Genomic DNA, 15,783 nt, shown 5'->3' with positions numbered 1-15,783 from the left:
ACTTTGGCTCAAGATTAGCCTTATTCATCTTAATTCAGCACATACTCAACGAAATGTTTAAAAATAAATCTGTATGACCAAAGCAGCTCGACTCAGACAGGCTGATGGACACGTGAGCCGCCCCTTCCTCGGTAACGTCCATCACTGTCGAAATATCCATAACGGAATTCCTAGCTGGAGGAAATTCATCTTTCCATCATGCCACTGCATTCATCTTTTATCTTTACTGGTCTGGAGCTGACATATGGTCATAGAAATGTGACCACATGTGTCTTTATTAATATTTGATTTAGAAGGGGTGACATTTTGAAATATTCATATTGTATCCCATCCACACCAGATGGGGAAAGGGGCTCTTGTGGTTTAGAAGACGCACGCACGCACCTGTTGGGCATGATGCTACTTGCCCAAAACTAAATTCCAGCGTATATTTCCTGAGAGTAGCAGCATTCATATATACGACTGATCACACATATCTATTAAAATAATGAGTCTTCCTTTTATCCCTATTTTCTAGAATATATTGCTGAGTGATGAATTAAATGACACGTATTGAATAATAAATGATTCCATCTCTGTTAATTGTTGGCTGACTTTTGTCCAAAGAGTTTTACACTGTCAGAAATAATTCACGTGTTTCTACAGCTGGGTAATTTTTACTGTATCTCCTTGATTAAGGTTATTACACAGAAAACAGGGAACTTTTTGGTTGCAACGTCATGCCTCTAACACTGTGCTCCTTGCCTCTCTAGATTTGTGCAATACTGGAAATATTTAATAGTAGACATGATTCTTTCATATTGGATATTTTTCATCCATATATATTTTAAATGTTACTGTTAAATGCAGTGATAGAAGGAGTACTTTTCTAACTAGGGTGGGAAAATACATAGGTCAAAGGTTGTGGGAGTTAAAAGAAGGTGTAAAGGGTGAGGGTGGGGGTGGTGTGGCAGAGAGAGGCGAAGAAGTGTGACCACAGTGACACTTAAGAGCACAGAGGCCTCTGGGAACTAGATCATTAGCAATTCAACTTCCTCATCCTAACTGCAAAAAAAGGCACACACTCCTCTCTGTCTTTCACACACACCCATCTTATAGATGTTATCTGTTGAACACAGATTACTGACATGGTTCAGGGTTCCAGTGTTGTATATAACATCTCAGTAATAGAAACTAGGGTCACAGTACAGATAAAAGCGTTTAATCTGCAGCAGCGTTAAGCAAAACCAAATCCTTCATGAATTTTTTAAGATACAAACATATCGTAGTTTATTTATTTTCAGTTACATTTACCTTTCTGTCTTCTAAAATTCCTTTGTTGCAGAGCAAAAAATAATGTTGGTAAACAAACCAGACTTTATATTGATAGGAACTGAGAGAAAAGTAAACTCCTGAGGTCCCCCCACCCCCTTGGCCTGGGACTGTTTTGTTTTCCTCTCCTCAGTTGACAACTTACTTCAGAACAATGCATCAGCATACAGCATTCTTTGTGTATTTTTACTCTGTTTTTCTTTTCATCGTCTTGATTCTGGAGAGGAGGGCATTTACAGTGTTAGTAAAGATTATTTCCCACAATCCCCTTCTCTGAACCTTGTCTGCGGTAGCACCAGAGAGGGGGACTACAGTATCATCGATGATCTCATGAAATATGTACTACATCACTACAGACCTTCTTACCCCTAAAAACATCAGATACAAAGTATTGTTTATGCTGTAACTCTGCCATAATCCCACAACAGTTTTATTTACAGTATCTTAAAAGTGTAACAATCAAAGAGACAATGAGGGGGATAGAATTTGAGGATAAGGAGCAAACAATGGAAAAAATACATTTACAAGGACATTGGCACAGCTTGTATGTAGTGGTTAATGCAACTGCCTTTAGACCCAAAGGTTACAGGTTCAAGCCTCACCTCTGGCTGTAGTACCCTTGAGCAAGGTACTTATCCTGAGCTGCTCCAGTAAAACTACCCAGCTGTATAAATGGGTAAATAATGGTGACTTTAACATTCTAAGGCTCTTTGGAGAAAAGCATCAGCTAAAAGTAAAATACTACAAGGGCCATCAATGTTTCAGTCTGATTACTGAACTTGGAACACTTGTGTCCATCCTTAAGATACAGAGAAACATTTTAGCATTTTAAAAAAAGGAGTAAAAGCACAATAGAGCAATAGAATACTAGAATAAAGAGTGTTCCTCTGACGAAACGAGTTTCTGCTTTAAGTGCAATTGCATAGCTAAGTGTGACTTGTATCATCTGAAAATAATCCCACTATGTACACAAATTGGGACCTTCGAGGGGGTGCAGTGGTGCAATGGGTTGTACCAGGTCCTGCTTTCCCGTGGGTCTGGGGTTCTAGTCCTGCTTGGGGTGCCTTGCAATGGACTGGCATCCTGTCCTGGGTGTGTCCCCTCCCCCTCCAGCCTTACACCCTGAGTTGCTGGGTTAGACTCTGGATCCCCGCGACCCCGTATGGGACAAGCGGTTCAGAAAGTGTGTGTGTGTGTGTGTGTGTGTGTGTGTGTGTGTGTGTATGTGGGACCTTCAGTTGCAAAATTAATGTATTTTATCCACAACAAAAGGTGTACCCATATTCTTCTAAGGAAATGTAGTGAAAATTGGGCAGATACATGTTTGTTAAGGATTTTAGCATTAATTCAAATAACAGGGAAAAAAAAAACTGTTAACATGAAAGCAGTTACAAAACTACAGGTGGTCCCTGACTTATGGTTCGACTTACGATTTTTTGAATTTACGATGGTGCTATAGCGATACGCAGTCAGTACAAATCGTACATCGAATTTTGATCTTTTTCCAGGGTAGGCGATATACGATACGACACTCTCTTGATGATGGGCAGCGGCAGCAATCCGCATCTCCCAGTCTGTGACGGGGTCACTAGTGCATCCTTTTTTGGATACCCCCGTATCTTCGTTGTGCTCTGTACATCCATCATGTGTACGAAACGCCCATTTGTGCCTCCTGCTACTGGTGAGAAGCGGAAGAGGAAGGCAATTACTCTTGAGAAGAAACTCAAGATAATTGCCCAGCATGAAGGTGGCAAGCCACTAATGGCCATGGCACATGAACTTGGACTTTCGCAATTGAAGATCTCAACCATCCTAAAGGATAAGAAGTGATGATGGTTGATAGGTTAGGTGTATTAAATGCATTTTCAACTTACGATATTTATTTATCGCAACGTAACCCCACTGTAACGCGGGGACCACCTGTATTAGACATCTCTTATTTTATACAGATGTGCACAATATAGTCATTTGGCATAAACAGCTTGTACCCAGTTTCTATGCTGTCGTTGTAGAATAAGGCAGGAAGCATTTGGTACATTTGTATATTTATAGAAGTATATTCTCTGCTGCTGTGGAAAAAAAGTGTTAGCAAAACAAATACGATGGTTTCCTTGTACGTTAGGTACCAAGAGCTTTTTCGCAAACCCAATGCAGAACACTTTGACACGACAGGTCGTTCCATCTCTTCTGGGGATCAGATTCCACATTAGTGGTCTCTGCACAGTCCTCATTTTTTTGATAGTTGTCAGGTTGTCCAGACCTCCAGGTTCTGTGGACAACAAGACAGATGTTTTTTTTTTTTTCTGATCTCGGTGTAAATGACATTATGTGGCTGAAGGTCTGGGCGTGAATCTTCAGTGTGATTTATGCCCCTGAAACAGTCAGAACATTTTCTATATACAACAGCTTGCAGTTATCTTGTATCAGGCATGATGAACACGCACGGTAAAGTCTCTTTAATGAGAAATGATGGGATGAGGAATCATTATGGCGCTGAGGTTTTATTTTGAGTTATGTGCGGAGTACTTTGTCTTGCTTTTCAGAAGACAGAAGTCTTTTTCTTTTCTTTCATTATCAGTAACCGAAATAGCAGACTTTTCTTAACTAGCGTGGATTGTGTTAATTTATGCTTAGTTTCACTTCCCGTATTAAGAAACTTAAAACCGTATCTGCACCCTTTGCTGTCTCAGACTTGGTTATTTCCAGTACCAAACCCCCTCAGCTTTACACAGAAATCTCACCCTTTATGCACCCCTAGCAGTATATAGTGAATTCTCACACTTTTTGCGTTGACATTATTGTTCCATCCACCCATTTCCAGGTTCCTTCTGTCTCTTTGTCACTCAGACCAATCCAGAAAGGCTGATTAAAGAGGTCAATAAAGCCCTGAAATTTCAAAAAAGAAAGTTAATTAAGTCTTTAATTCTATTTGCAAATGATACATCATTGTATTTTTAGCAGTAATTCAATTTTTTTTATTCAAAAGCTGCACTGTTAAGTACCATTTGAAATGCAGTTTGAACTTTACTAAGATGACAAAATTAAGAATGGATTTTTCTCAGTCTGATCGTCTCACCTGTTCTTCTTTGCTGTTGATAATGACCAGATCCGCTCCTTTCTGCTTACAAAAGTTTTGGCTCTCATTCCAGGTCTTTTGCTCGGTAGACATGTAGTAACACCTCGATTTAAAACTGTTCCACTCCGGAGGACAGACTTTCTCTGAAGTTCGGACAGTTTAAAGATGAAAATGTTTACAAAAAAACCCTGACAAACACATGACATGTGCTTCACTGGCAGAAAATGGCCAAAAATACAAATGCTCCTCGACTTACGACGGTTCAACTTCCGGCCCTACGGGGACATTTACCAAACATGCTGTTTGAGGAAGGCCCTAAATATAATTACGGACTGCACTCACCCAGCTCACCACCTGTTTGCCACAATGCCGTCTGGCAGATGTCTCAGTAGTATCCGTTCAAGGGCAACAAGATTGAAAAACAGCTTTTACCTATGGGCCATCATACTCCTTAACAGCAAGTAGTCCTGGACTGCAGCTCTTATTACTGACACTTTATTACTTCTCTTGGAGACGCATGGATATTACTACTTACTCAGTATTCGCTATTTACTATTTCTTTATTATTTATTGTACTTGTGTTAATTTGTACCTGCCCTTTTATACTTTATATTTATTCTGCCTTACTTATCAACGCATCCTTGTCTAAATATAAGCTTGTTCATGTCTGTTTACATCTATATGAGCCTCGTCACAAGCATTTCAATGCCCAGCGTACCCAGTATAACTGTGCAAATGACAAATAAACGACTCTGACTCTAACTTAAGATTTTTTCGATTTACAATTTTTTTGACTTTACGATTTTGAGCTAGTGATAGATATTCTGTAGAAACCGTACTTCGAATTTTGAACTTTGATTTTTTGCCCGGGAAAGTAATATGCGGTGCGATACTTTCTTGCAACGTCGGGCAGTAGCAGTGATCTGCATCTCCTAGTCTGTCACGCAGAGGTGTGCATTAGGTGTATTAAATGCATTTCTGAGTTACGATCTTTTTGACTTACAATGGCTTTTGCGGATGTAACTCAGTCGTAAGTCGGAGACCACCTGTACTTCACTTCGTTGTGTTTGTAGAACATGTCTGAACATAATTTAATTTAATGCCAGTGACATGCGGACAGCAATTTATACCTGCCCATTTTATTTTGCCTTTTAATACGTACATACACATACTTATACAATACTCACTTTCCAGCTGCTTTTTTGAGGAAGAACAGTGGTTGTAATTGGTCTGCAACTGTTTTTTCTCTGCTGCCAGTTTTGTGTTACTGGTCTGTAACTGCTCTCTTTCTGCTACTACTGAACTCCAGTTGGTCCAGAGCTGCTCTTTCTCTCTTTCCAATGCATTGTATTTGGCATGAGCATCATGAGCACTTGCATCTGAGGGAGGATAACACAAATTACTTAACAACACACACGTGTAATTGCAAACAGTCAATGAGTGTTGGGATGCTTATCGAGCCGTACAGCAGCCATATGGTGTGTTAGTATGATTAACACACACACATGGTAGATGCTGGAAGCCAAATACCACAGAGAGCTAAACCTCCAGTACTGGTCTTTTGCTAGGGGTGTGTGAATGTGATTGATGAACTAAACATTTAACTAGTGCTATGGAGATGCAGCAGGTAATGCCAATGCCTCACAGCTCCTGAGCGTCTGCACATTCTCACTGCATTCGCTACCTTAAGACATTCTCAGAAGAACGCAATGACAAAGTACTTCTGTACCCACCCTTACCTAGAGAAAAATTTGGTGGCTATTTTACATTTACTCATTTAGCTGACACTTTTCTTCAAAACAAATTACAATGTTAAGCTACTTGGAATTATTTACCCATTTATACAGCTGGGTTGTTTTACTGGAACAACTTAGGGTAAGTACCTTGCTCAAGTGTACTAAAGCCAGGATTCAAACCTGCGACCTTTGTATACAAAGGCAGCAGCTCTAAAAGCTACACTTCCAGCTGGTGAAAGTTCAGCAAAAATCGGTTCTTAAAGTTTCATTAATCGAATGTTGTAAGATATAGGGAGCACAAATAATGGTCATCTTGATGGTAAAAACACAAAGAACTGAATACGAAAGAGGCCATTTAGACTTAACTTAGATATAAATTATTTTCCCATTACAGACATATGCTAAGCTATGCTATCTGACTCCTATATAAGACAGCTTGAACATGTCTTTGGAAAGACTGTTTCAGAATTTTGCTGAAACAAACTCACAATAAATGCTCAGCACTATGAGGGCTGCCATCAGGAGAACACACAACAGCCCCAGACACACTGTAACCCATCTGCAGGGTTGTTTCCATGCTGACTCAGATGCTGTAAAAAGACACAAACATCTCAGTTAGGAAACCCTTGAACACGCAAGAAAATTTGCAGATTAAGCTGGGGCTGGATTCACACTCACAACACCGTGGTGTTGTAAGGTTAATTCTACAGAAAAAAATGACAGAACTTCTGTTAGGGGAAAAATGCTCTTACAACAATTGTACACCCTTAGAAACCAACTGCGTAAGTCAGTTAACTGTTCTGATGTGAAAATTCATTCTCACAATATCATCACACTTTAAGAACCTAAAAAAATGAAAATCTATTCTACGGAGAAAATCATGTGCCCCCTGTTTGCTTGTAAAAGCCAAGTTCCTTTATCTGCAACTTAACTTGAGTTTCTAGAAAAGATTCCATGATAACAGCATGTCAGAAGTGAACACCCTTAAACAGAACTTGCAACACATGCTGATCTTTTTTGTATTAAATACACACACACATTTTCAGAACCGCTTGTCCCATACAGGGTCGCGGGGAACCAGAGCCTACCCGGCAACACAAGGTGTAAGGGACACACCCAGGATGGGACGCCAGTCTGCCGCAAGGCACCCCAAGGTGGACTCGAACCCCAGACCCACCGGAGGGCAGGACCCGGTCCAACCCACTGCGCCACCGTGCTCCCCATTCGTATTAAATATTTGTGTTATTATTTATCTTTTTTTTTTTTGATATTATTAACTTGTCCATGTTGCGGTCTCAGCAGTCCAGAGCTCATCCTGGATTCTAACCCATGTCTCAACAACAGGAGACAAATGTGTGTGCTAAATTAATAAATGAGTAAATGTAAATCTAAAAAAAATTGCTCTGCCATCCACTGTTGTCTTGTCCAGGGTGTACCCTATGTTTACAGAATATGCCATACACCACCGCAACCCTGCATTGGACCAGCAGTTACTGAGTATGAGTTGAGATGAATTCATTAAAAAATTACAAATAATACTAAAATGAAAATTCCTACCATAACATTTTCACTTCTGGTTTTAAAAACAGATTTTTGAAGACTTACTTAGAAATTAAACAAGCCAGTCATGCATTTTGAAATGATCTGGCATGATTTGAAAATAATTCTCTGAAATTGTGTTTCAATGCCAAAATGTCAGAATTTTCAACTGAATTATTCTTTAAACCACCTTAATATATACAAAAGAAGTATTTTTTAAAATGTTAATTTTATATATATATATATATATATATATATATATATATATATATAAAGGGGTGCGGTGGTGCAGTGGGTTGGCCCAGGTCCTGCTCTCCGGTGGGTCTGGGGGTTCGAGTCCCGCTTGGGGTGCCTTGCGGCGGACTGGCGTCCTGTTCTGGTTGTGTCCCCTCCCCTTCCAACCTTAGGCCCTGTGTTGCTGGGTTAGGCTCTGGTTCCCCGCGGCCCCGTATGGGACAAGCGGTTCAGAAAATGTGTGTATATATATATAGTTTGTACATTGTATTTATATACAAAACAAATTATTGTAATGCAATGCGCTCTGGGTTTAGATGGGACAGAAATGGACACACGGACAGTCTTCATTATGTATCTGAACACTGATACACAGCAAGAGATTTGATAGAAATAATGCTCTTGGTTCAAGAATCCCTTTTCCTCGAGGACCTGCACCTCAATCCAGCTATCCCAGCCTGATCAACATTTCTCAAGCTTTGCTTTACCTTCTCACACTGTCCAACAGGCACTCACCCTCTAATAGTCCCTGTCAGGACCCACAGCGGTTGGACTATTATTTAAAATTTTTCCTACAATTCCCAATATCCATAACTATTCACAATGAACATCTGTTCCTGCTCAGGCATGATAGTCCTCAGGAATGCAGGTCGCTACATTACTTTTATATAATTGAGTCAACGTGATGTCAACAAGTTGTGCGTATGTGTGTGTTCTCACCTTTGGGTTGAGTTCCAGGGCTCTTACTTGATGCCTTCTCCTCTGTTTTAGTAGAACAAATCCTAAAGTTGTCTGTATTGGCATAAATATTTTCATCCATTTCTCTGTTGTCGTAGATATTATCCAGCTGCATTTCCTGAATTGTGTATTTTTATTGAGTTCCGATCTCTACTTCTTACTACTGTACTTCAGAGCCCATAGAGAATACTGTTTGCACTTCTACTGCCTTTTTTATTTTAGTAACCTTCTGTAGTGCCAGACTCTTTTCACGGTACATATCAACAGAAACAGGAACTTGTCATCATCGGAAATGATGAGAAATTCAATATAATGAAAGTTATTTTAAAAGTTTCACTTTTGCCCAAAGTCACCGACTTTCGTGTATAGCGTCACCTCCCTTGCCCTAAATGCCTTTGGATATAGACAGGTGCTGAGATTTTTTTTTAACCTCCTATAAATGTTCTTTTCATCTGTAGCATGTAAGAATGCATGGTAACATGTTAGAATACTGTTCTATACTTCATAGGTAGTTATGCAGGAACTAATGCAGAACTAATGGGTAGTGTTTCACTAACACTGCAGTAACTAGTGATTACTAATAAGGAAGAGTGATTAACTAATCAGTAGGTAACGTTTGCAATAAGTAACAATTATGTAGTATTTACTAATAACTATCAAATCCTGCAGTACTAACAATTAGATTATGATTACTTATTTAGTAGTTACTAATAACTAGTTAATGTTGTATGCACGGGGGTGTGGTGGCGCAGTGAGTTGGACCACAGTCCTGCTTTCCGGTGGGTCTGGGGTTCAAGCCCTGCTTGGGGTGCCTTGCGACAGACTGGTGTCCCGTCCTGGGTGTGTCCCCTCCCCCTCCGGCCTTACGCCCTGTGTTACCGGGTAGGCTCCGTGACCCTGTATAGGACAAGTGGTTCTGAAAATGTGTGTGTGTGTGTGTGTGTGTGTGTGTGTGTGTGTGTGTGTGTGTGTGTGTGTGTGTGTGTGTGTATATCCCTTATCACCAGACTGAGGGGGATGCAGTGGTGTGGCAGGTTTGATTGGTGCCTCGCTCTGTGGTGAGCCTGAGGTTCAAGTTCTGCTTGGGGTGTGTTTGCTTGTCCTGGGTGTGTTCTCTAGCCTTATTCCCTGTGTTGTCAGGTTAGGCTCTGGTTCACTGTGCCTGGAAGCAGTGACCTCAATCAGTGTGCGTGCGTGCGTGCGTGCACAGATGATGGTCAAAAGGAACACAGTTCATACAGCAGGATGTAGTCATGGTGAAATGCAGTTTCCTCAAGGGTCTGTAGGAAAACTGATCAGATCAGCTGTAGCTGGCACTGAACTCCAATAACACTGCATGTAAGAAAGAGTGGACACTAACAACATTGTCAATGTAATGAGTGAAAGTACTTTATTTGATTTGAGGCAGCATATTTTCCATAAATAAGCCAGTTATGACATTTTTTTCATAAGCAATACTGGCAATTCCACCCCCTAACAATGGGAATTGCCCTAACAAGCTGATTTTTTTTAACAAATTAAATGTGATATTGGAGGAATGGATGTACCATGTTGTAAGCTTTACCACACAATAGTACCAGTGTATCCCCTAATCCCAAAACAGTATAATTACTATTATCTACCTTATGTAACACAGAGATGATGTAGGAATCAATGGAGGTGATGTGGGACTATGGGAATCAAAGACACAGAGTGAAGTTTTCGGGAAAGACAATGTGGAGGTGAACGGTTATAGGAGTCTAAAAGTGGAAAAGAGGTGGACTTGGGTTGGTGGAGTGGAGTGAGGACACACAGTGAGACACTGAGGAGCACAGAGGTCCTCAAGAACCACGGTACCAGCTCCTCCTCCTTTCGCCAGCAAAGTGGGACCCAATGAGCAATGAATATACACAATTACTGTGTGGGAGTTACATTAGAACAATTAGTTTGCATAAACTGTACAACATAAAAATGTAAAAATGAATCAGTGGTAGAATCAAAATATTTTTCATACAGGAAGGAATTCCATTAGGTAAATGTTTCGTTTCGTTTTCCGAACCGCTTGTCCCATACGGGGTCGCGGGGAACCGGAGCCCACCCGGCAACACAAGGCGTAAGGGCGGAGGGTACATGTAATGTCTCAAAAAATGCATACACACAATGCTTTGCATTTATTTTATTGGAGGTAAATATTTGGTGTTAAGAACAATTGACTAACGCAAAGGAAAGCAAAGGCACTTCCAGATTTGCAAGACAATGTATATTATGTGTGTACATACGTTTCTGAGACACTCTGCAGGCAGCTGGAAATGAGTTGCTATGGTTTAATAAGAAGTATATTAAGAGCAATGAGAGCAAGAAAAAATGAACGTGTGAATGTAATCCATTAGCTACTGGCCTGTTTTTCACAGACCCATCGCAGAACAAAGTCACAGGGCAGGTCGTTCCATCTCTTATTGGGTTCAGGATTCATTATTCTGGTTTCTACGCAGTCTTCATCTCGTTTATAGTTGTTAGGCTCTCCAGACTCCCAGTTTCTGTGGGTAACATAAATAAATACAAATAAATGTGTTAATGTGATCTGAGTATAAAAATTCTGCTCTGAACCTAAATGTTATGTGCGATATGTGTGTCATTCTAACAGTGATGATGCTCTCTGTATATAAACTATTCTGGAGATTGCACTTCCTCAGTGTCATGAGTGGTTTCCAAGGGTTCGAGTCAGGTTTGTTGTTATAGAACTTTTGTGGTTTCTATTATCCAGAGTTCTGTGCTCTGTCCTCAGTACTTTTCCTTAGATCTCCTCATTTGTTAAGTGATTTGACGAGTGTTATTCTGAGTAAGAGTTAGTGTTACTTTCAAAGAGAGTTTTATGAGCTCTTACCCTTCGTACTGTGGCATTATTGTACCATCCACCCATTTCCAGGTTCCTTCTCTCTCTTTGTCACTCAGTCCAATCCAGAAACGACTATTAAAGCGGTCAATGAAGGCCTGAAGTGAAATGTCACACTTTGGCATCATGTCACTGTCATTCAGCTTTACTTAACAGCAGCTTTTGTTAATTAGGGTTAGTGTTGCAATGCAAACTGTCGAACATTTACATGATTTTAATTTTTCCCTCTTCTTGTTCATCTCACCTGCTCCTCTTTGCTGTTAATGATCACCAGATCTGCTCCTCTGTCTTTACAGTACTGCCGGCTGGTGTCCCAGTTCTTCTCCTCATTAGAAATGTAGTAACAGCTGAACTTGAAGCTGTTCCACCGTTCTGGACAGACTTGCTCTGCAGCACAAACAGGTATATGTTGAAAATGGACAGTAATTTTTACTCCCTACTGGGTACAGATGAGTAGCTGCACTTTGATAAGACCACAAAGTGAAATAAATTTAGTGTGTCGCATAAACACATACATTCTGTCCTACCACATGTCCAAGTCGTTCTTCCACGTATTTCCTCCAGTTTCAATAATTGGTAGACCTGAGCAGGGTCATGGTGAACTGGAGCCTTTCCTGGAAGCACTGGGCACAAGGCTGAGGGCGGTACACCCTCGACAAGGGTAGCCACAGACACACCCCCTTCACACACCATGAGCTACATAGTGAGCAATGCAACTGAACTGCTTGTCTCTTGGAGGAATTCAGAGCACCAGGAAGAAGCTACACACACACAGACACCAGGGATCCCACTCATGATCTCTCGCCCCACCGAGGCACCGTGAAGGGACAGTGCAACTCACTTTTTCCCTCTCTGCCTTGTTCCCAGTGATTCCAGGGTAGGGCCTGGACTGATGTGATCCTGATCACGACACGGGGTGAATGTAAATTCATTGACGTATTTCTATTGTGCTGAAGAACTCACTCTCCAGTTGCTCTTTTGAGGCAGAACACATCCTGTAATTCGTCTCCAGCTGGGTTTTCTCTTTTGTCAGTACGCTGTTACTGGACTGCAGCTGGTCTCTCTCTTTTATTGCAGTGTTGTACCTGGTCTGCAACTGGTCTCTCTCTTTTATTGCAGTGTTGTACCTGGTCTGCAACTGGTCTCTCTCTCTTATTGCAGTGTTGTAACTGGTCTGTAGCTGGTCTTTGTCTGATACCAGTGAGCTCAAATTGGTCCAGAGCTGGTCTCTCTCAGCCTTCAAGGCATCGTATTTTGTATGAAGACCATCAGAACTCTTATCTGTAGTGGTGAGAAATAAAACACAACACAGTTACCCCAATGTAAAGAAGTAAGTAAATCACAATGACATCTAGCGTTAGACAGAAAGACATAGGAAGAAATAACTCAGCTGATAATAGATCAATAATAATGTGTCAGACACAAACTCACAGTTAACACTCAGCACTATGAGGGCCGTCAGCAGGAAAACACACAGCAACCCCAGACACACCGTAGCCCATCTGTAGGGTTGTTTCCTTTGAGATTCAGATCCTGAAGAGACACAAACATCTCAATTATGAAATTGTTATATATGGACAAATTCTCATAGACTGAGCAGGTACAGGATTCATGTTCATAATTCTGTGGTGCTGTAAGGTTAATTCTTCAGGAAAAAATGACAGAACTTCTGGGAGAGGAATAAAATGCTCTGGCATGAATTTTACACCCTAAAAAAACCTACTATGTGGGTCAGTCAACTGTTCTGATGTCAACATTTATTCTCACAATATCATCTAACTTTAAGAACCTATAAAAATGAAAATCTGCTCTAATGAAGAAATCATGTACCTTGTGTTTCCTTGTAAAAACCAAGTTCCTTTATTTGCAACTTAACTTCAGAGTTTCTAGAAAAGATTCCATGATAACAGCATGTCAGAAGTGAACACCCTTAAACAGAACTTGCAACACACGCTGATCTTTATATTACATATTTTGTTGGTAGTATTTTATTCCAACAAACTTGTGTTTTTATTTATCATTGTTTTTTGATATTATAAACTTGTCCATGTTGTGGTATCAGCAGTCCAGAGCTCATCCTCGATTCTAACCCATGTCTGAACAGCAGGTGCTGTGAGGCAGCAGTGTGACCCATTGCACCACGATAATGCCATTTCTGTTCATACTAACTTGAAGGGAAGGGTGTTCAAACTGTATTCTTCAATCTCACTTCTCCCATGACCATTTACGTGCATGTTAATGTGTAAATGTTTATGCTCAGTAACTTGAGGAACAGATATCGCTTTACACATCTCCTTGTGTGGTGTACAATGGCTCATATGGTGGAAAGTAACAAATTAAATTTAGAATCACGCATCAGCATCTAAGTTTCTCTTTCTGTTGATGTACTGTACTCTTGATTTTTCTGTTAGATGTACGTTGCTGTGGAGAAAAGTGTCTGCGAAATGAATCGTTGAATGTTGTCTTGTCCAGGGTCTGCCCTGTGTTTCCAGAATAGGCCCTGGACCCCCATAACCCTGCTTTGGACCAGCAGTTACTGAGTATGAGTTCAGATGATATGAAAATTCAAATAATAGTGAAATTAAAATTGCTACCATGACATATTCATTTCTGGTTTTAAAAACAGATTTTTGAAGACTTCCTTAAAACTGAAACAAGGCAGTAACACAAGTATTTTCTTTAAACAACCATGACAAGAATACAGAAATTATATATTCATATACTGTATTTTATGCAATGTTTCATTAAAATTTTTTTATTTACATGAAGACAATTTAAGAGAATGCAAAGCAAATCATTGTAATGCGCTACGCTCTGGATTCAGATAGGACAGAAATGGACGGGCAGACAGTTTTCATTATGAATCAGAACACCGACACAAAGCAAGAGATTTGACGGAAATAATGCTCTTGCTCCATGGATCCCTTTTCCTCAAGGACCTGTACCTCAAACCAGCCATCCCAGCCTGCTTAGCCTTTCTCAAGCTTTCCTTTACCTTCTCACACTGTGCAACAAGCACTCACCCTCTTTTAGTCCCTTTCAGGAGCCGTATTGGCTGGATTATTATTTCACATTTTTCCTACAATTCCCAATATCCATAACTATTCACAATGAACATCTGTTCCTGCTCAAACATGACAATCCTCAGAAGTTGTGTGTATGTGTGTGTTCTCACCTTTAGGATGAGTTCCAGGGCTCTTACTTGATGCCTTCTCCTCTATTTTAGTAGAACAAATCCTAAAGTTGTCTGTATTAGCGTAAATATTTTCATCCATCTCTCTGTTGTTGTAGATATTATCCAACTGCATTTCCTGAATTGCGAATCTTTTTTGAGTTCCGATCTCTACTTCTTACTACTTAAGAGTTCATAGAGAACATTGTTTCCACTTCAACTGTATATCTTATTTTAGTAACCTTCTGCAGTGTTGGACTGTTTTCACAGTACATATCAACATGAAAAGGAAGAAACTATAATAGAAAAAAGAGAGAAACTCAGTACAACAAAAGTTATTTTAATACTTTCACTTTTGCCCCAAGCCACAGAGAGACTAAGCCATTCATGGACAAATTTTTAGTGGATGTTGGTACCATCTCCTCCTCCTTCCGCAAGCCAATTGGGACCCAATCTGCAATGAATATGCACAATTACTGTGTGCAAGTTGCATAATAACCATCAGTTTACGTAGAGCGTAAAACATAAAATTGTCAAAATGAATCAGTGGTAAAATCAAAATATTTTTCATACAGAAAGGAATTGCTCCCTTCCGGGATCGTGGCCTTGGCATGGTGGAAGGGCTTGAGTGTTCCGGGGATCTCCAGAGCTATGTCGTCGGGAGCAGTATGATCCTGGTAGGGTCTCCCAGGGCAAACAGGTCTGGAGTGAAGATCTAGACTAATACGATCCAAAGCCTCCATGGAAAAAGCAAAGAAGAGAACGTTTATTCTGCCCGGAAAAGGGTCACTGGGACATACCTCTGGAGCCAGGCCTGGGGGTAGTGTTCCTGTGCGAGCACCTGGTGGCTGGGCAGCCCACGTAAAACTGAAAAGGCAACGTGGGGGGCCATGTGGGCCCATCACCCGCAAGATCCAACATGGGGGGGTGCATGCAATGTGTATCAGGCAGCGGGGCGGGCAAGGTGGCGCATGGTATCTCTGCCCCTCGCGATAGAAACTGGCTCTTGGCACATGGAATGTAACCTCACTGGAGTGGAAGGAGCCGGAACTGGTGCGGGAGGTTGAGAGATAGCAACTAGATATAGTTGGACTTGCCTCCAGCC

General features: G+C 40.7%; 1 protein-coding gene across 1 annotated transcript; it reads right to left on the bottom strand.

The window, feature by feature from the left end:
• Nucleotides 1–4,086: 4,086 nt before the first annotated feature.
• LOC108925532 (C-type lectin domain family 4 member M-like) lies at nucleotides 4,087–12,701 on the bottom strand (the record flags this gene model as incomplete). Its single annotated transcript, XM_029254384.1, has 6 exons — nucleotides 4,087–4,197; nucleotides 4,388–4,530; nucleotides 5,575–5,766; nucleotides 11,523–11,604; nucleotides 11,751–11,893; nucleotides 12,470–12,701. Coding segments are annotated over 6 exons (903 nt in total), but the record flags the coding sequence as incomplete, so codon positions are not given.
• Between the last annotated feature and the right edge of the window lie 3,082 nt (nucleotides 12,702–15,783).

This window comes from Scleropages formosus, chromosome 1, assembly GCF_900964775.1.
Source record: "Scleropages formosus chromosome 1, fSclFor1.1, whole genome shotgun sequence".
NCBI classification, from domain to species: domain Eukaryota; kingdom Metazoa; phylum Chordata; class Actinopteri; order Osteoglossiformes; family Osteoglossidae; genus Scleropages; species Scleropages formosus.
The sequence above is the reverse complement of the archived record's forward strand: the minus strand, read 5'-3'. Positions and strand labels throughout refer to the sequence as shown.